Below are 20,896 nucleotides of genomic sequence, written 5' to 3' on the forward strand. Positions count from 1 at the left end.
AGAATTTCTGTTATTCCTAGTGCATCAGCCCCCTCCCCCACCTCCTCCCACATGGCCCCTGGAGGGTTCTTTCCAGCAACACATTCTCCAACAGGACGTGGACAATCTCCTCTTCAAGGGAACCATAGACCGTGTTCCATCTCGCTACACAGGACAAGGCTGCTACTCCCCAAACTTCCTCAAAGAAAGAAGCATCAACACATTCTCAATCTTCGGGTGCTGAATATCTTTTCTTAGAAAGTCCAAAATTCTATAAGCAGATGATGGCATCCATTATTCTATTGCTCCCCCATAGATCTTGGGTCGTGGCTGTCAACATGAGGGACACCTACTTCCATGTGGACATTCACCTGTCCCTCCACAAGTTTCTTTGGTTTTGGGTAGGACACAAATGCTACCACACAAATTGCTGCTGAGCCTTTCAGGCACTCCTAACCTACTTCTGATTCAGAACAACACACTCAATGATGATCATCAAACAAAGAATTAATATCAACCCAAGAACCTAGCTCAAGACCGGATATATGTCAATCATAAAACACACATCAAAGAATCAGAAACCTGCTGCCTGTTCTGAGAGAGAGAAGCTGGCATTTGCAAATCCTTTCCTCCCTCCTGCAGAGCTGTAGGTAGTAGTGTCTTTCTGGCTCTTCCTTACACCTCATGTCAGCTGTATATTGTATTCTGGGGAAAAGACATTGTCTTCAACATTGTTACAATAAATGTCACAATGTTAGATGAAGAAAAACTGGTTTGCATGAAGTAATGGTGCTTTTTAAAAAAAAGTCCATTTTTTTAAAGAACTCTGCTTTGGCACAAAGTCTACTTCTAAAGGAGGATATGAATACACACACACACACACACGTATAACTATGTATGTTAATGAGTAATCCACTCCCTTGATGGGGAGTGGTGGAACCATCAGCTACTTCTGCCGACCAGTTTAAGGAGCTGTTGATCAGATTTAATTCCACTCTAGCATTGGCTAGATCAGGGGTCAGCAACCTTTCTGAGACAGAGTGCTGAAAGTTGACCTTTTGACCTCTATGTATGGTGCAAATGACAGTGATACTTTTTAAAGTCACTAAGAGTCCTACTTACAACAGCTTCATTAATAACTAAATTAAGATGCAGAGCTTTACCGTTTCAGTGGTGGTTAGTAACATTAGCTTGTCTTTTGTTAATCCACAGGTGGCATGGCTTGCAGCAACCTCCTGGCTGCATGGGGAGAAGGAGCGGGGCTGAGTTCCCGCCTCGTGTGCTGATGAAAATCGACTCGCATGCCATTCTTGTCACCCATGCCGAAGTTGCTGACCCTGGAATAGATGTTAGTGGCTCCTCCATGGCTCTTCATTGGAAAATGAGGTTTGGTGAGCTCAGGGCCTGGTTCTCCTTACCCTTATGGTGGTCACTGGAGTCACAGGAAGGTGAGTGACACTATCTTTTTTCAGGCGGCGGGGGAGGGGGGGTTATTTTTGTTTCTAATCACCCTGCCTCCCTGTGTTTATAAATGAACTCCCTTGCGCAAAAGCAAAGCTGAGAGCAGCACAAATTCTGTTGCACTTAAAGAACATGCCCTAGTCCCATGCAGCGTTGGGAGTTCATAGCCTGGCATCTCTGTGCTTCCCACATCAATCATGAAAGTTTAAAAAAAAAGTTGCTTGAGCCCTGGCACATTTGTTACAACTTAAGTGCTGTTTTCCTCGCTAGCCATAGGGATAGCAATGGGAACTGGGAGCACCATAGTGCCTTATCCCATCGGCAAAGCACAGTCCTAACACTGTTATTGTAAATACTCTAATAAGGAACTTGTGGCTGTCTTAGGATTTTTATTAGTTATGGATGGGGAGCAATTTGTTTGCTGTTGTAGAAACATACAAGATATGGTCCTTGCCCGAATGGTTTTACAATCTGGTTAAACCACAAAACAAGCTGTTCAGAATGCACCAGGTGATTGTACTCCTATACCATTAAAAAGTCTCCCAACCTTATGAGGATTCTCACTCACAACCACAGTCTATACTGCAGAAACACCAGTCCTGGAACTTTTCCTTGCAACAAAGCTTGCTGCCAGCTTTGTCCACATACCCATTCTGGAGATACCATCACTGGACCTAACCAGGTTAGTCAAGAATCACGGGCACATTCTCATGTTCCTCAACTAACATCATATATGCCATCATGTGCCACCAATGCCCAGATGTTTTGTATATGGGACAGACTTCAAACTCTCTTAGACAAAGAATTAAATGGGCACAAAACAGACATAAAAACACTCCTGATCCACAAACCAGTCAGCCAACATTTTAATGGAGTGGGCCACTCTGTTAATGACTTAAAAGTTCGCATCTTACTGAAGAGGAATTTTCACAACACTCTTGAAAGAGAGGCTGTTGAACTCTCTTTTATATTCAAATTCAACACATTAACACATGGTTTGAACTGGGATGGGAATTTTCTGGGTCATTATACGGGCTCTTTTGCATACTTGGCTTAATCGGATTCTTGACCTCCCCCACTTTCTGCCCCTCTACTCTCTGATTTGCTCACCTTGATCATTTTTCTTCTGATTTGTCCACCTTGATTACTATTTTGGTTCTCTGTGTCTGCTCTGGTATGGCTATGGTCTGAAGAAGTGGGTCTGTCCCACGAAAGCTCATCACCTAATAAATTATTTTGTTAGTCTTTAAAGAGCTACTTGACTGCTTTTTTGTTTTGATAACATATAGACTAGCAGAGCTTTCTCTCTGTCTCTGAAGTGCTTTTCATGTGCCCACTGCATCTTTTCTAACCATCTGTTGCCACCTGCTGGTGATAGTACTGAGTTGCCAGATGAGTACGTAATGGCTCCCAGTAGAAAATGTATGCCATACTGTATATAACTAGGGGCAATCTGGTAACAAACACATGGGCAAACGCACAAATCACTTTTCAAACAATCTGCCATCTGTTATCAGCTAGTGCCACAATCTACTAGCCCCAGCAATGTTATATTTTGCATATTACCCTGAATTAAACACAGTTAAAGTGTTCTTGGTTTACAATTACATGTGGAGTAAGCAAGCTTTTATAGTTACGCCACAGCTCTTTCCCATGTCATCTTTGTGACAGTATAGTCAGTGGCTTAAACCTTTTAGGCACAAACACATATACACAAACAAACATACCCTGTAAGTGATGGACTATATTGCAGATCCATGTGAACTAAATACAGTAAACTCTTTCATATCTGAATAGTAACAGAGAGGTAGCCAAGTAGTAACAGAGATAAAGCCATGCTAGTTTATATACTGTCAAAACAAAAAAAGCAGTCCAGTAGCACTTTAAAGACTAACAAAATAATTTATTAGATAATTTAGTAGGGCAGACAGACTCAGTATTTAAGGCACAGAGAACCAAAAATAGTAATCAAGGTTGACAAATCAGAAAAATGTTATCAAGGTGAGCAAATCAGAGAGCAGAGGTGCAGAAGAGGGGGGGAATCAAGAATTAGATAAAGCCAAGTGTGCGTAAGAGCCCCTATAATGAACTAGAAAATTCCCATACTGGTTCAAACCACGTGTTAATGTGTCGGATTTGAACATAAAAGAGAGTTCAGCAGCCTCTCTTTCCAAACTGCCGTGAAAATTCCTCTTCAGTAAAACGCAGACTTTCAGGTCATTAACAGAATGGTCCACTTCATTAAAGTGCTGACTGACAGGTTTGTGAATCAGGAATGTTTTTATGTCTGTTTTATGCCCCTTAATTCTTTGTCTAAGAGAGTTTGAAGTCTGTCACTATACGAAGCATCTGGGCATTGTTGGCACATGACGGCATATATGACGTTAGTTGAGGAGCACAAGAATGTGCCCATGATTCTGCGAACAACCTGGTTAGGTCCAGTCATGGTCTCTCCAGAATAGATATGTGGATAAAATTGGCAATGGGCCTTGTTTCAAGGAAAAGTTCCCAGACTGGTGTTCCTGCGGTATGGACTGTGGTTGTTGATGAGAATCCTCATAAGGGTGTGAGGTTGTCTGTGGCCACGTTAGTCTGTACTTCTGCTGCTTTGTCTTTCATATCTGGCAGTCTATCATCCAGAACTCTCAAGTCACTGGCATTTTAACCATAAGTAAATTTTAGTTATGTTTTCCATAAGGACAGTACAGTGAAAGTAAATCCAAATAAATACAGCAAAAAGTTTACAGTGTACAACACTACCATTGTTGGTAAATAAAGTAGTCTGTCTACATTTTTGTTTCTTAATATCTAATCCTGTTGTTCTTTAGTGTTCTGAATTACTAGGTATAATATCTCTTTATTATCCAGAATATCTGCATATCTGGCAACCTTCTGGGGCTGCTGGATATGAAAGGATTCACTGCAACTTGGGTTAAAGCACTGGATGTAATACTTGTGATTTGGAAACAAAGGAACCCCTTTTCCCTGCCCTGTTTGAAATTATCTTTATTCCTTTTTCAATTTCATTTCTGGTTCTCGTGTGCACGAATGACATAGTTGAAGCTACCTTTATAGCCTCATCTTTCTGTACATGTTGAACCTCTCTAATCTGGCATTCTGGTCCAGCAACATCTGTAATCCAGCATGATTTTAGTTAGCCACGCCACCACTTATCATGTGTGTGGCCAAGTTTCCTGTGGTCCCATAAAGTTTGTTTACAGCCACCAGTTCTGGCTCTCAGTGTTCTGTGCTGTTATTTAGCTGTAATTTACCCCTAAATGCCTTCTAAGAGTCCAGTAAGCAGTGGAAGTGTTAGTAATTTGATAGGCAATATTGATCTCCCATGGTCCAGCAAATTCTCTCATATGGCAGTGGTCAAGTCACGAGGGTGCCAGAGGAGAGAGGTTCAACCTGTGCCATTTCTTCTCCTCCCTCTCCCACTGTAGTTCAGAAAGTGAATAAATGCAAGTGTGTATATGAATTCTTAGTTTGTCTTTGGTCAAAGTCTGTCATCCCCCAGCATTCCACCACAAACATTTAACAATCATACTAAACAGTTAACTTGTTAACATCGATTGCATTAGGCTGGTAACCTTATGCAGAAAGGACCATTATTATTACTTCAATAATGTTAGTGTTGGGTTGGGTGTGGGTCAGAGCAGAATTTGGTCTTGATGTGATTAACAAATTCAGAGAAAGATATGGAATCCTAACTTCGGACAAGGGCAAGTTAAAACTCTGCTTTAGAGCCTGCCTGAAGGAGACCCATCTCCATTCTATTCACTTGCAAGGCTGAAGCTCGTGTAGGGTATCAGGGAGGTAGCTGTGTTAGTCTGTATCTTCGAGAACAACAAGAAGTCCTGTGACACCTTATAGACTAACAGATATTTTGGAGCAAAAGCTTTCAGGGGCAAAGACCCGCTTCATCAGATGCTTGACTCATGCATCTGACGAAGTGGGTTGTTGCCCACGAAAGCTTATGCTCCAAAATATCCGTTCGTCTATAAGGTGCCCCAGGACTTCTTGTTGTTCTTGTGTAGGGGTGGCTCTACCAGCAACTTAGTCCATGGCTCCATCTGAGATCTGGGACGCAGTGTGGAGGGCCTGGCAGACCAATGCCTCAGAGCCCTAAAGGCTGAGGCTAAGTGGGTGTGGCAGTAGGGCAAGGTTTAGCTGTCTTCTGTCAGCAAATAGAAGTTTCATTTCTGGCCACGCATATTTAAAAATCGTGCATTTTGAGGGATTACTGTACTCTTGCAACGCTCTTCAAACACAGATTCCCGACTTTCTGCCAGTAAGCTGCAGCTACCTGCCCCATGTATCACCGTTTGTTCCGCAGCTAAAGAATCTGTTTTTAGGTTCATAGAGCTTCATGAAAAGTAAGCCACATTGCATGCTCCAATCTTCTGGGCCGCTTACAAATTCCTGGCTTGGATATGCAAGGAATGCTGGGGCAGACAACATGTGCATAGCTGAAGCTGCATGATCAACGTTCCAGTGATAGCAGGAACTTGTATCTTTGTGCAGTGTTATACCGGGGGTTGGGTGAAACTTCCCTGAGGCTGGTGAGGAGAATAGCCGCTGGAGGATTAAAGCTTAAAACCAAAAGGGACCACTAGATTAGTAGCTCTGACTTCCTGTATCACAGGCCGGGAATACTTCCCAGCACCAGCACATTAACTCCAACAAGGGAAATGAGCCCAAAGTAAATGAGACCCACAAAAGAACACTGTGCCACAGACAGGTAATAGGTGATTGAGATGTGTCAGTGCCTGAGGCCGCCACAAGGGCAGAGAAATGATTAAGTGAGATACAAACGAATAATCCTGTCGAGTGACCTGTACTCACACACGGAGATGGCAAAATGCCTCCCCAAATCAGTATCTGGCAATCAGTTGGGTATCCTGAGCATGTGAGCCCCAAACAGCCACGCAACCACCTGAGGGTAGGAGTGCTCAGTGTTACCTCAGACCCTTGGCCTGCTCTGCCCAGTGGCCATCCCCAGTCATGGCCTTCTGTGATGCTACACAGGAGGGAGCTAAAAACCCAAATCCAGAATACACTGAGGGGAAAAAAAAAATCTCCGGTTAATCTTCTTTTGGAATAAGATAGATAAACAACAGGAGCCACCAGCCAAAACACAGGCCAAATGCAAGGCCAATCAGCACCTGAGCTAAGTGGGTAGAGGGCTTTCAGTGGAGCTGGATGCAAGCAGAGAGAGCTGGGGAGTGTGTTTTTCACTGCAGAGAAGGTTGATGCTGCTGTGGCTGTTTGGAGTTTGATTTAGTGCATCTGCTAGAGCCTCACAGTAGACTCGATGTCTGTACTCCTGCTTCTCACCACGCGTAAGGGAAGTGGAGGCTGCGTGGAAGCTCAAATGATGGTAAGTCAGCTCTAGCTATGTATTTAAGGTAGCTGGAGTTGTGTATCTTAATTCCACCTTCCCCTTTAGTGTAGACCTGGCCTAGGTGTTGCTTTGGTGGAGCAAAAGTAAGCGCCAGAGATGCACTTTTTAGCCTAACCCTTGGAGAAAGCAAAGTGAGAAAAGAGGCTTGAAAAATGCTGAGCAAGGAAACTGTCTCCTGCTGTTTGAATCCCACCCTTGTTCAGGGATACAGGATTTTGTACATTCTTTGTAAATGAACAGGACTGCATCAAAGAAGATCTGACCCCATCATCACTTTCTCCTCCCAGCTGAAACATGATAAATTCAACTAACCACTCAGGTTAAAGGGGTTATGTGCAGCTGAAGTTTTTTATGCTTAGGGAAAAAAATAGTCCCACTGTAAATCAGAGATGTTTGACTGGGCAAATATAGTGTGCTCCTGTTTCTGAACTAGTGCAGTGGCTCCCAGCTGTCTCTCCAACAAGCAGGTGGTGTAAAACAATAGCTCAGCAGTCACATTTTCCAAGCTGCCTATCAGAAAGCTGCAGAGCCTTCCTCAGCTAGATCTGTGAAGACGCTGAGATCACCACTAATCTGTGTGTCTCGCTGAGACAAAAGGCCACGCAATGAAGTTCCGCTACACACACCTCCTCTTCTTTTGTTCAGGTACGTTCATTTCAACAGCTGGTTCATTTTTGGGTTTAGTTCATGGCTTACTATGTGGGCCACTGCTCTTTGTGTACAACGTGAATTATGTTGGGGTGTGTTAATAAAGTTTTGTGGACTTGCAAAGGTGATATAAATTAAACCAGATTAATAAAATAATGGTTTCTGAGTGCAGTGATACCATCTTACTCACATTTGAACTGTTGCAGAAACCTTCAGATGATTTAATAACACTATGCACAGTGTCGAAAATTTGGGCTGCATTCTCCCTTCTACCTTTGCTTTTTTTTCAGAAGCGTGTCATGTCTTTGCATAGAACTAAAAAGACTTCAAAATCTTTGGGAATATTGAGCAAATATGGCTGGAAATGAAATCTACGATAACAAACATTTCATTTATTTGTGGGGAAAACTGATAAGGAAACTGAATTGATTGGCAGCTGCAAGTGCTGTGCCGGGACCTATTAATAATTCCAAATAAACAGCTCCCTAAGAGATTGAGTATTTTGTCATCTGAAATGTTTTTACTATGTTAAATATTACAGGCTATATTCCTGCCGAGCACTGTTCGAATAGAACTATAAGAAGGATTTTGTTCATTGAGTTAATGGAAACCAGTGTAATTCTTGACCTAAATATGCCTCTGGAATCATAACATACCGTCTGAAACATGACACCCTAAACTGCCCTTCCGGTCAGTGGAAACAGGAGCTGTTTGTCTGTGGTAGAACGCAATGTAAACTTCCATGTTTTGCTACCCACACATCTTACCAGCAAAAGTTGTGTCAGTTAGAGAAAAATACTTCACTGAGTACAAAGCAGCAGTGAACCAGGAGCAGCTAAGTTTGGGTTTTTAGATTTCCAGCTCAATTATCTCACAGGATCTGAGACTAAATCAGTCAGAATCAGAGTGTAATCCTGGCCGCATTGAATTCAATGGTAACACTCCTGTGGACTTCCACCGGGCCAGTATTTCTCCCTAAGAACCTGTTCAGGGGTCTAAGCTCAGAGAAGGGATTTTCAGAAGTGTGAACCTCTGACTTAACTCTGCTTCTACCTGAGCCCATTCCTGCTGCTGGAAGAATCACTGGAAGCTAGATAGGAGGCTCTGCAGAGCTTGTTTCACCTTTTGTGAAGCCACCTGCAATCATGAGTACAAGAAAACAGTGTTATGCCCTTGTAATATTGTATTAGTCAGTTCGAAGTTTGGTCTGTTGTGGATGGTGGGATTTAGTTAATACTTTATCAGCCTCACAATCCACCTCACCTATTTTCACACTTGATTTTATTGGGTGGTCTCAGCCAATATGCTAGAAGGAACTGACTCATAAAAATTCACTGCTATGGGTTGACCCTCTCTTGACTGGCACTCTCTGGACCTGACCAGTGCCGGACAAGATAATCTGCTGGACCATGTCATGTCAATATTGTCTTGTACATTATTAACACTCCCACTGCTTACTCGGCTCTTAGAAGACATTTGGGGGCAAATTACAGCTAAATAACAGCACAGAGCACTGAGGGACAGGACTGGTGGTTGAAAACAAATTTTATGGCACCACAGGGAACTTGGCCATACCCATGACAAGTAGTCATCCAGCTAACTAAAATCATGCTGGATTACAGAGGTTGACGGACGAGACAACTCTGGATTAGAGAGGTTCAACTTGTATTGAAAACTCTCAGTTAATAGCAGCTTCTACAATATAAGCAATGTAGCAAAGGGCTTTATCATTGCATGATATCCCTCTCCCAACTGGTAGGAGCTTGCAAAATATACAAGGGCCTTTTTTACATCCCACTGATAGCTCTCTCTGTGACCTGAACGAGATGTTCACAAACACTTTCCAGAGAAGAGATGAAAGAAAGAATGCAAGATGACTGTTCCCTTATGACTCTCAGCAAAATGATATGGGAAGTCATCGTGAAGGTATGCCAATGGAGCAAAATAATCTCTAAAGCAGATTCTTTTTGTATGTGTCTGCTCGCACAGAGGGAGTGAACAAGATATGGGAAAAGGAAATAGAATGAACATTAGATAAAGGTAATGTGCTAGGTCTGTCTGGTCTGAAGTCACACGAGTCTTTTAATTAAGAGGGAAAGCCTGTTTTCCTTCTCCATGTGGATTTGCAATAACTGACTTGCACACTGTTGCACTTGAGAGTCAGATATAAAGGAAGATGAAGCTGGATTAGTCAACAGATGTACACAGGGAGCAGATTGCAGGAACGTAGCGTTAATGTCTTTTAAATGCACAGCCATGCTGAGAATCACTCCCAAACAACTCCCAGAATGCAAAGCTTTGGAGCCGCTTACATAAATAAAATAAAACAATGAGCCATGAGATGGCACTTTTAGCTAAACTTGTTAACTTTATTTTTGCATAGTCTTTAAAGCTCCCACATTAGGGACAAGCCCAAGAAAAAAGATGGAAGACATGCCTGCCAATGAGTCTTCAGTTTGTTTATCTATCCAAAAAGGAAGGGTGAGGTAGGTGGTAGGCATTCCATGAAGCCTGATTCCAACTTTGGTGGTGGGAGGTCTTGATGTTTGTTTGTCTTCTGGTTGGAACTGTATGTGTTCAAAGTGATATTTACTCTTGCAAGTTAATATTACTCAGAATAAGAGTGGCTTACCATCCTTGATGACTGAAGCAGCCTCAGACATGGTCTGCGCGTAAAAAGAAGCAATGAAATAGTAAATAAACTCTGTTACAGTTAGAGTCCCTCAGTAAACTGGTACATGGCATTAATATTAGTTGGCTAGCCTTACCAAGATCACAGTATACTTGATTGCTGTCTTACTGATGATATATTTGCTGGTTTGTAGCTGGACTGATCCTATGCTCTGAACATGAAACACGTCTCGTTGAAGATTTGTTCAAGAACTATAACAAAGTAGTGCGCCCTGTGGAAGATCATCGTGAGGCTGTTGTGGTCACAGTTGGGCTACAACTTATTCAGCTCATTAATGTGGTACAGTATGAATGATGATTCTTAACTGTGAGGGTTTTATGTAAGTTAATCAAACATTTCTTCTGACCAAGTTTTTCCCCTAAACTTTGTTTGTTGTTTGAAGGATGAAGTAAATCAGATTGTAACCACCAATGTGCGTCTGAAGCAGGTAACCTCTGATGGAAGAGCTGACTGATGATTTCTTTATGTAGTCCTGGAACCTGGAAGTTCCCTTGAATGACAGAGAGCTACTGAGAAAAGACACTTTCCAAGTGACCAGATGTCTTGCTTTGATACTGTTTTAAACAGCAGATTTATGCTGCAGGTGTTTTCAATTGTTGTGGTAATCCATGTATTGTTTGAACATACGTAAGAGAGCATCTTTGGTAGAAGCACAGATATAGTACATTTGTGTCTATGTGTCAATGGTATGACAATCAGTACATCTTTGGAATATTAGATTTAGATTCAGCCGTGCTGATAAGAGGTTTTCACTGGCTAAAATTCTTTTTTAGCAATGGACAGATGTCAATCTAAAATGGAATCCAGACGAATATGGTGGGTTGAAAAAAATTCGTATTCCATCTGAGATAATCTGGCGCCCCGATCTTGTTCTTTATAACAAGTAAGTGGTTCTAATGGCACAGAAACTCGGCAGCTGAAAAAGGGAACGAATGGTCAGTTTGGTATTTCTTCAGTATCTATTTTAACACAATATATGTCTAAATGATTGGCTGAGATGAGCATCTCTTAGATTAGTAAGTGAGAAGGACTGAGGGTGAGAAAGTCTAAAACGGGATCTGACAGTAACAGCATGTCCAGGTCAGGGCAGAAAACCTGTCCGTCCTTTGAAGATCAAGGCCAAATTCTTGGCACTCACCCCTCCTCATACCCTAATTACAGGGGAGTTACACCCTGGTACTTCAGGTCTGAATTTTAGCCATAAGTTTTGTACTCTTACGAGCCAAATTCTACACCCAGTTACCTCAGAGCAACTCCTTTCCGCAATATGTACGCTTTCCAAGTCTCCTTCAGATAGATATTGTTTTATATAATGCCATTTATGCCATCTATGTCACTGTACATTTCCTTTTCCTTTTGCAGTGCAGATGGTGAATTTGCTATTGATCAATTTACCAAAGTTCTTTTAGAACACACAGGCAAGATCACATGGACACCACCAGCAATTTTTAAAAGTTACTGTGAAATTATAGTCACGTATTTCCCATTTGACCAGCAGAACTGCAGTATGAAGTTGGGCACTTGGACGTACGATGGTACAGTGGTTGTCATAAATCCGGTATGAAACAGCTTTTAAGTGGGGTTACCAATAGACGTTGTGTATTTGAATCTGAATTCTTTTTTTTTTCTTTAAAGTCTCAGGTTTAAATGTAAATTGTCAACTGCTCTGATTGAAAAATAAACAGATGCTAAATTACTACAATTATTAATTATTGATGGAAAAATTGATGGAAAATTTGTACTAGCAAATATTCAGGTCTGGCCACAGAGTTCGTGAGGCCTAAGGCAACATGTTGAAAGCAGGGCACAGCCACTGGACACATGGACCCAAGGCAACCACTTGCTCGCCTTGCCCTAAGGTTAGGCCTGCAAAAAGTATCCAGCACGACAGATCTAGAGCGCTTCTGCACACGTTTAGTGCATAGACTTCATGGTCAGTGGCATGGCTAAAACTGACAGCGAGCTCCTCAAATTGGTACAGCTCCATTGACTTTGTTAGCTGTAGTACTATTAGGGCTTCATATTAGGGGACAGACACTAGGCTGTTGATTACATGTATACCAGCAGTGTTGTCATTCTCACTCCTGGAACAGAGTCCTCTCAGTCATGCACCTTCTTGTCTATCTGTCCCTTCCTCGTTCTCTGTTGTTTTTGTCTGTCTGTCTGTCTCTTTCTCCTTCTTTCTCCTTTTTTGTCTGTCTGTCCCTTTCTCCCTCTCTCTCTTTTTCTGTAACCTGTACCACCCTTGCTGCTAAGTGCCCTCTTTAGATCATCTTTGTAACTGCCCTCTTGGGTTTTAAAATTCTGTATCCACTTGCTTCCCTGACTAGCTGCCCACCCTCCAGCCAATTCAGTCCTCTTCCTCTGCTTGAGCCCCTTCAGTCTCCTCGCTTGTCTATTTCTAAGGCTTGAATATAACCTGTGATTTCCTACCAGTCCCACATTGAACCCCTTCCTTCCTCTTTTACCTATGCATTGAAGATTCCTTTTTCTCTTTAACTTGACTCTAGTTGATTCTTTTTGTAAAGCATGTGAGTGTAAAAGACACAAAGTTAAAATAAAAGTAACATTGAAAGGAAGGGCTGGTGGGTTTGCTTATAAAACCAGAAGCACAGCACTGAATTTGGTTTCTCTGTGAATCAATGCCAAGTTTTAATGTATTGCTCAGTAGCTCTAATATTGAGATCTGCTATTTATCCTCTTAGGAGAGTGATCGCCCGGATATGAGCAACTTTATGGAGAGTGGCGAGTGGGTGATGAAAGATTACCGGAGCTGGAAGCACTTTGTATGCTATGCCTGCTGCCCTGATACCCCATATTTGGATATAACTTATCACTTCCTCATGCAGCGCTTGCCTCTCTACTTCATTGTCAACGTCATCATCCCCTGTCTGCTCTTTTCGTTTTTAACTGGGTTGGTGTTTTATCTGCCCACTGACTCAGGTTTGTGCATTTTTTCAGTTACTGTAATAAGCGTCTGATTCTTAAAGAAAGGTGCAATAACTAACAATTACATCGGTGGGATTGCAGATGCTCAGCATGTGTCAGGATCAGGCCCTAAACTGATGGACAGCGCAAAGCTAGCTGTGGAACAGTTTAAACTCTGTTATGTAGGCCTGGTCCTGCTCCTTTGGAAATCAGGGGTAAATCATCCATTTAATTTCCCTCAAATCAAGGTTGGGCTGATTGGTGTTGCACATTTGAAATTTATATATATATTACAAACAAGCAAATGATGGCACTGGAAACCATACTATAGGGTGTTGGGTTAGGCAGTTGTTTTGATCATTAGCTTCTGTGATGGCGTGAATTAATATAATATCCAACCCTGGCCTCTTCCTTGCCTGTGGCATGGCTGCTGTCCAATCTGAGAAAAGCACTTGCTCACTGCAACCATTTTCTGATGCTTAATTTGTTTTTAACCCATGCCAGGAATTTGCCCCTTATTTTCTTCAATTTCCCTCTTAGAAGAGGCCTTATCAGGATATTTCAAAAAAAATCATGCAAGTCGACTGAATAGAAGAAAATGAATGTTCATTGTGATTTGTGGGCCAGTTTAGTCAGCCTTGTGACCTGTCCTAAAGGAAGTCCCAAATACTTATTGATTTTAAGGCCATATGCTCTCTTGTTCAGACAGCCAGCTCTCCCACCCTCCGCCCCCCAGAAAAGCCACCCAAAGGAGGCAAGGATACCACCACAAAGCCACAAGCACTGAGTTCACTCCCTTAACTCCTGCAGCCCATGCACACACTTACAACAAGTGGCAAACTCTGCCCTGATGCTGGGATTTGATCCTCTTTTGATCCTTCCACAAAGGCACAAGAACATGAGTGGCCAGCCAGATTTGCTATTTCTGGAAAGGCAGAGAGATATACAAGTAGCCCAGGTGTATAGGTATACATTCAAATATCCAAAATGCATAAGCAACCAATCAACACATAAAATTACACTTTTCCCCTTCCCTTCCCCTGGCACTGTACTGCACTAATGGCAGTGTTGTTGTTTTGTTCTGTGTGGCAGGTGAGAAGATGACTCTGAGCATCTCTGTTTTGCTGTCTTTGACTGTCTTCCTTCTGGTCATTGTGGAGCTGATTCCCTCTACTTCTAGTGCCGTGCCCTTGATAGGCAAATACATGTTATTTACCATGGTGTTTGTCATAGCGTCAATCATTATTACCGTCATTGTAATCAACACACACCATCGCTCCCCAAGTACCCACGTTATGCCACAGTGGGTGAGGAAGGTGAGAAGGATTATTTGTGAATTCCTCTGCTCCAGCAGGGCTTTGAATATTTAAATGTGAGGTTTATGTAATTGCCCCCTCCACATAAATCTCTGCATGGGCAGCATCAGGGCTCCCTGTCTGGGCTGCAAAATCACTCCTCTGAATGGCAAAATTGTCTCTTGTTGGTGGCCTATCACAGAGAAGCCCACCACCTGGGAGACAGGTGGGGCAGACAAAGTAGCAGCTGTAACCACAGAGAGACTGAACTAGGTAGGTTGGTTTCATTGCTCTATGTCGAATCCAGAGATGATCAGGTTGCATGATTCCTGAGTCCATCCGCCATCTGCCTGCCCAGGTGGACAGAGCTCAAATGGGACTTCCCATCACAACTCCCTTTCTTCAGGAGATTGATAGCCAGGACCCATCAAGAGTCCATGTTTTCCTCCTGACTCTTCTGCGAAACAGCATCACTGCACAGCCTTTGGGCAGGGAGGGAAATCTCCCTTCCCAGCAAAAATGATGGTCAAGACCCTTACCAAGAATCATGGCAGAGTTGTGAAAATGTCACCACGAGTTCTTCCTCAAGGGAATCCAGACCAGCCACTCCTGCTAGTCTGTCCATCACCCAGCTTGCATGATCTGACATTAAGCTACGTAGTATGATGGGCCCCAAAGCAGACAAACCCGGCCAGGCCCACTGATGTGGGGGGAAGGGGCAATTGCCCAGGAGTCTAGGTGATTTGAAAGGGTCTGCAGGCCCCCAGCTGCCACTGCCAGCAGCACAGCAGGGCTAAGGCAGGCTTCCTGCCCTCGCTTATGCCATGTCACTGCCCAAAGTAGTTGGCACATTCCTGCCGCCCCCTGGGGGGGATGTCTCTGCTTGCTGCCCCCATCACAATCACCAGAAGGCAGTGGCATGAGGAAACCCTAGAGCCCCCATCCCACTTAAGAGCTACTGCCAGAGGGGTTGGCTTTCAGAAGCCACCTGAAGTAATAGCTCCTGTCTCACCCACTCCAACCTCCTGTACCAGCCTAGAGCCCACACCCAAGCTCCCTCCCAGAGCCTGAACCCTCACCTCCTCCTGTACTTCAGACACCTATCCTAGGTCCCAGCCCAGATCTAACACCCCACAGCCAAACTCCCTCCTGCAGCCTGCCACCCCAGCGCTTCCCAAAAGGTGGATCATGGCTGTGTGGGTGTGGCTTGTGCACATAATGAGACCCATTGTCTAAGCCATGCTGAGACCAGGAATTGCTGTCGGTGGGCCTGGACCTGACTCTTTAAAACTGCTCGTGCTTTGCAGTGGAAATTGTCTTTTTTTTTTTCATGGAACTTCTAAAAATATTATTCTATCAAATCCCTGCAGAGCAGAAAATCCCTTGCAGAATATGAGGACTTCAAAAGGTTAAGTCTGTACATGTTGTGTGATCAGGAAGACCTCTCAACCCATTTAAAGAAAGTTGTGGGAGAATGAATGACAGTGTGTGTGTGTTTGTGTAGCCTCTTAACAGCGTATACACTTTACATTGCAGCAAGAAATTGTTTCCTGAAAATGGGTAAGAGGCTTTGTATATGCTTCAGTCAACCCCAGGGCATCAGATTTATACCAGACAAGTAACGTGTGACTAAGGCTTGGACTGTGCCATAATTTTATGGAACAAACTTCTAGAAAATCCAGTTGAGGAGATTAGTTAGTAGTTAAGAATCTTTTCAACTGCTCTTGTTTGTTGTAATGCCATTGTCACTAAAATGATTTCCTGAAACTGATACAATTTTTTTTCAGATCTTTATTGACACAATCCCAAATGTTATGTTTTTTTCAACAATGAAACGACCCTCCAGGAACAAACAAGAGAAAAGGATTTTTACAGAAGACATTGATATTTCTGAAATCTCTGGAAAACCATGTCCTGCTACCGTCAACTTCCATTCCCCACTTACCAAAAACCCAGATGTGAAAAGTGCTATAGAGGGAATCAAATACATTGCTGAAACGATGAAATCGGACCAAGAATCCAGTAATGTAAGGCATTTTTATGTGTAATTCATTCCTCCCTTTTAAAAAAAGACAAATTATTTTCTATGAATAATATATTTTCCATTTCTCACGAGCACACCCCAATATATAATCTCTTCCTTATCACAGTGCTCTATTTCCCCCTTGATGCAATCTGTCAAGAATGATAAATAAGTGACAATTGAGTCTTTCAAAAAAAAATTGTGCTAAGATTTTCTAAGTGTACGACATAGACTCAGAGAGGAGTGAGCATGAGCAGTTAGAATGGTTTCAAGGGAATTAACAATATTCCCAAACAGATTTCTAATGTACTTCATACAGGACATTTTCCTAATATAACAGGCAACTTGCAGCACACTCACAGCTGAGGGGAAAAAAAAAATCTGAACAAAATTCCATGCAAATAGAAACAGTTTTATTTCACTGCCTAAGAGATCTTATATGTGACCTGCAAATGTTAATTCCAGTTTTGATGCACTTTAATGTTCTGGGCTGAATGTTCCAAATAATTCCTGTTGGAGGGGCACACAATTAGCATCTTTTAGAACACGCTTTTCTATTTCCAGTATACAGCCAAATGAAGGTTCCACAGCACTTCCCAGGAAAAGCTAACTTTGTCCCACTTCTAGAGCAAGCTACGTATACATACTACACCCCACTATTTCTGCCTGGTTATTGGGTTATACTTCTGTCTCAAGTTGTTTTTAATATTTGGATGTTAACTTTAATGCAGTACTGACCATTTTGAGGGACCCCAGAGACTTCTCCGTCATATCCAAAGCGCACCATCGGGATGCAGGAATTTCGTTATGGGTGATAGCAGCTTCAGCCTTTAATAGTCAGTTTTACAGATGGGGAAACTCAGCAGAAAAGTAGGGAAAGCCTTGTGGCACAGAGAGTCATTGTCACTGGCAGGATTAGATTGTGAGATACCTGTGGGCCCAGTCCCACGCAAGGCATGCTATTCTATGCTCGCTCTCACGCTGCTTGTCTTTCCACAGAAGTTGTTCAGCAAACAAGCCAGCTCAGAGCAACTAGCCCGTAGGGTCTTGTAGTGGCAAAGTCAGCTGGGGCACCGCTGTCCTCCCCACAACTCTGAAGTGAGTTTGGATCCCCACAAAAATCCCAGGGTCTGTAGAAAATGGAGTCGCATCCTGAAGGTTGCTGGGTTGACAAAATGGGGACTATGAATGACCTTAAACCTTTAGGAAATAGGGTGATTGCTTTTGAACATTCACAATTGGCATAATGCTTTTTGGGCTCACTGTGCAGCCTAAAGGGCCTTGAAGGTTCATTTTCAAAAGCATTTCAGGCATTTAGGAGCACAAGGTGCATTAAAAGCCAATTGGAAGACACTTTGAAAATCTTTATTTTCCGGCTAGCTTTGGTATTTATAACTCCTCACAATCAGGAATAAGCCTGTGGCCAAATGTTTCTAGTGCTCTGAAAGACCCACACTGGCAGATGCGCAGGGTTGCATGGAAGGGGGATGGGTGCTCAAGAGTCTTGGCAAGAAACACCACAGCAAACCTCTTCTCTGACAAAACCAGCAGTACTCTCTTTAATCACTATAGAACCCGCAGGACCTTTCTTCTGAAGGCCTCCATAAAAAGGAATGCTAAAGAGTTGAATCATCCCTTACTTTGAACCTGCGGGTCTGGGTAGCATAGGCATTGCAGATCACTAAGTTGTTATTTCAAAGAAAGTGAGTATTCTTCCATACTAATATTAGAACCCAGAGAGAAGCTTTCCTTTGCTCATGCTTCCATACACCTAGCTTTCCGGAGGTTCTTACTGTCTTCTCTTTCTTTTCACGTCCAGGCTGCAGAAGAATGGAAGTTTGTGGCAATGGTAATTGATCATCTTCTCTTGGGTATCTTCATGCTGGTCTGCATTATTGGAACGTTGGCCGTGTTTGCTGGTCGTCTTATTGAATTAAATCAACAAGGATGAAAATTAACTCTAAAACGTATACTCGCCCTGGACAGGGGTAGCACATCTTTGTTCACCTCACTGGCTTTCATTTAATATATTTCACTGTTCTACTTGTTGGGTTCTTCCCAGCTATCAGAAGGTTCCACATTTAAGAATCAATTCCCTGGGGGGACAAATAAGGAAATATTAAAATGATGTTTTCCACACTTTGCATTTCTGAACAACTTCCTGGTGATCTCTTGTGTGACAAAAGAAAACGATTTGTGTCTCTGACCTTACAAAAGTGCTTTGGAAATGGCTGTAAACCCTGTTCTGACCTGTTTTAACAATTATAAAAACATTAATGTATAAATAAAATGTTTAACTTTGAAACATACTAAGGGACAGACTCTGCCCCAGCTGCAGCCCATTCTTCACTTCATGCTTTATTGGTCATCAGCAATAGCCATGTGCTCAGCGCCTGTTGGTGTCTGATGCCTCTCTCAATATTTCCTTCCATCTTTCCCTGTCCAGTGCAGAGTGGCGTAGATTCTGCAGACTAGCTCCACACCAAGCTACTTCATGCTTTATGGATGCTTTAGATCAATATCTAAACTTAGCTTTCAGGCTGGTTTTAAATCTGATTGGCCATGTCACAAATGACCCTTCCATCAGCAAGAGAGGTGCCACCAGCAGCCAGCTCTAAGATTCCATTGTTAAGTGTGATTGTTTTTAACCACAGGAGATGGTGAGAAGTGCTTGTGCCCCTGGAAACTCCTTGGCTCAGCAAAAAGGGGCAACTTTCCTTTCAGTTGTGGCTGGTCGAATTTAGCTCCGCTCAGGGCACATGATCTGCACACAAAGTCCTTGCTTGCCAAGTCCCCACTGAGCCATGCAGCGTCCCCGCTAATTTTTTTCCATCCTTGCACAGAATAAATTTTGTTATGTGCACCAAGACATGTGTACCCACTGATAGAACTGCATGCTACCTACTGTGCACAGCAGTGGATGCTCTTCTAATCAGCTGGGCCACATCGGAATCTCTCCTGGGTGGCTGCCCAAGTGCTCAGCTTACAGTGAATATTGGAGCCGTCTGCGGGAAGTGTCACAGGTAAAGCAGCTGTGCAGAGGGCATGTGCCGCCTTTTTCCATAGAGAAGGTTCTGTCCCTATCCCAAATAAAGGTAAGCTGACGGAAGCAGGCCAGAAGCTGGGTCAGTGGTGATTATGAAACCCTCAAGGGGTGGCAGTAGGCTGCGGCCGCCTTTGGCTGAAATAACAGGTGTGGAGTGTTTGCTCACAGACTCCTTCCCTGGCCCCATGAGCCACAGAGCTTCCTGCACAAACAATTCTCTGCATCATACGTACAGAAAGACAAACAATAATACCGTTTCCCATTAGGTTTTCCTTAAGCGTTTCCCTTGGTGGCAGGTTGGTGTCTAGTTGGTGTCCACAACTGGATGTTCATAACATATTTCTGGTCCTACATCTCCTGTTCCCCTGCAGCTCATTCTCCCGCTTCCAACCTCAGCCTTCTTTTTAAGGATGTTTCTCTACTTCAAGCTGGGGCCGTGACTCCCAGGTGGAACTGACATACGCCTACTAGCACTGATGGACCAAATACACTAAAAATAAAGTGTAGAAATGTTTAGAAAAGTTGAGGAAACAGAAGATTTAGAGGGGACATGAGAGCAGTTTTCAAGTACCTCAAAGAGGGTAACAAGGAGGAGGGAGAAAAATTGTTCTTCTTGGCCGCTGAGGATAGGACAAGGAGCAACGGGCTTAAACTGCAGCAAGGGAGGCTTAGATTAGACATTAGGAAAAACTTCCTAACTGTCAGGGTGGTTTAACACTGGAATAAGTTACCTAGGGAGGTTGTGGAATCTCCATTGCTGGAGATATTTAAGAGCAGGTTAGACAGACACATATCGGAGACCATCTAGATGGTGTTTGGTCCTGCCAGAGAACTGGACTCAATGACCTCTTGAGGTCCCATCCAGTTCTAGCGTTCTGTGATGAAGTATGTATCCCTCTTAGGCCACAGGCACTCACTCAAAGCAAGTAGCCCCTTCTGCCATATGTACTGCTACCACTCTGTTCTGTTTTGAGCATACTATCTTGATCAGAGCTGATGTATATTGCCTCAAGTTGGCAATCACCACCCAATCCTCCGTGTTGACATACTCCAACATGTAACTGGCTGATGGGGTGACCTATGTGAATTTAGTCTCTTGGTGTCTGTGATTTCTCCAGTAAATTCTTGGCCCATAGAATGTTCCCCATATCCAAAATCCCAGCTGTAGTGATTTGTTTTGACTCAACACACAGGTCACAAGGAATTGTTTCTGTTCCTTTACTAGGTGAAAGCCATTCTTACCAGTAGGTTGTGACTACAGATATATTTCTGAACTCAGCCTTTGCTCTCTATGAACATGCTCTAATGATGGCCTAAAACGTACATATGTTAACTGGGATGTTGTCAGCAAATGAACACAAAAGCAGTGTGAGCACAGGGGACAGAAATCCAGTGTCTCTTGTGATCAACCATTCAC

General features: G+C 43.0%; 1 protein-coding gene across 4 annotated transcripts in view; it reads left to right on the forward strand.

The window, feature by feature from the left end:
- The window catches only part of CHRNA1 (cholinergic receptor nicotinic alpha 1 subunit), a 31,159-nt gene extending 12,417 nt beyond the window's left edge, over nt 1-18,742 (forward strand). For 3 of the 4 annotated variants that reach the window (XM_075002002.1, XM_075002003.1, XM_075002005.1), the window contains 9 exons: nt 1,192-1,427; nt 10,321-10,466; nt 10,570-10,614; nt 10,961-11,070; nt 11,550-11,745; nt 12,893-13,130; nt 14,208-14,431; nt 16,198-16,437; nt 18,253-18,742. In XM_075002002.1, coding sequence (XP_074858103.1) covers nt 1,223-1,427; nt 10,321-10,466; nt 10,570-10,614; nt 10,961-11,070; nt 11,550-11,745; nt 12,893-13,130; nt 14,208-14,431; nt 16,198-16,437; nt 18,253-18,384 — 1,536 coding nt within the window. In that variant the 5' untranslated portion in view covers nt 1,192-1,222 and the 3' untranslated portion in view covers nt 18,385-18,742. Of the gene's footprint in view, nt 1-1,191; nt 1,428-5,463; nt 7,493-10,320; nt 10,467-10,569; nt 10,615-10,960; nt 11,071-11,549; nt 11,746-12,892; nt 13,131-14,207; nt 14,432-16,197; nt 16,438-18,252 lie in introns of those variants that run through there. The other variant, XM_075002004.1, reaches the window with a different exon arrangement.
- The last annotated feature ends 2,154 nt before the right edge of the window (nt 18,743-20,896 follow it).

This window comes from Carettochelys insculpta, chromosome 8 (assembly GCF_033958435.1).
Source record: "Carettochelys insculpta isolate YL-2023 chromosome 8, ASM3395843v1, whole genome shotgun sequence".
Classification (NCBI taxonomy): Eukaryota; Metazoa; Chordata; order Testudines; family Carettochelyidae; genus Carettochelys; species Carettochelys insculpta.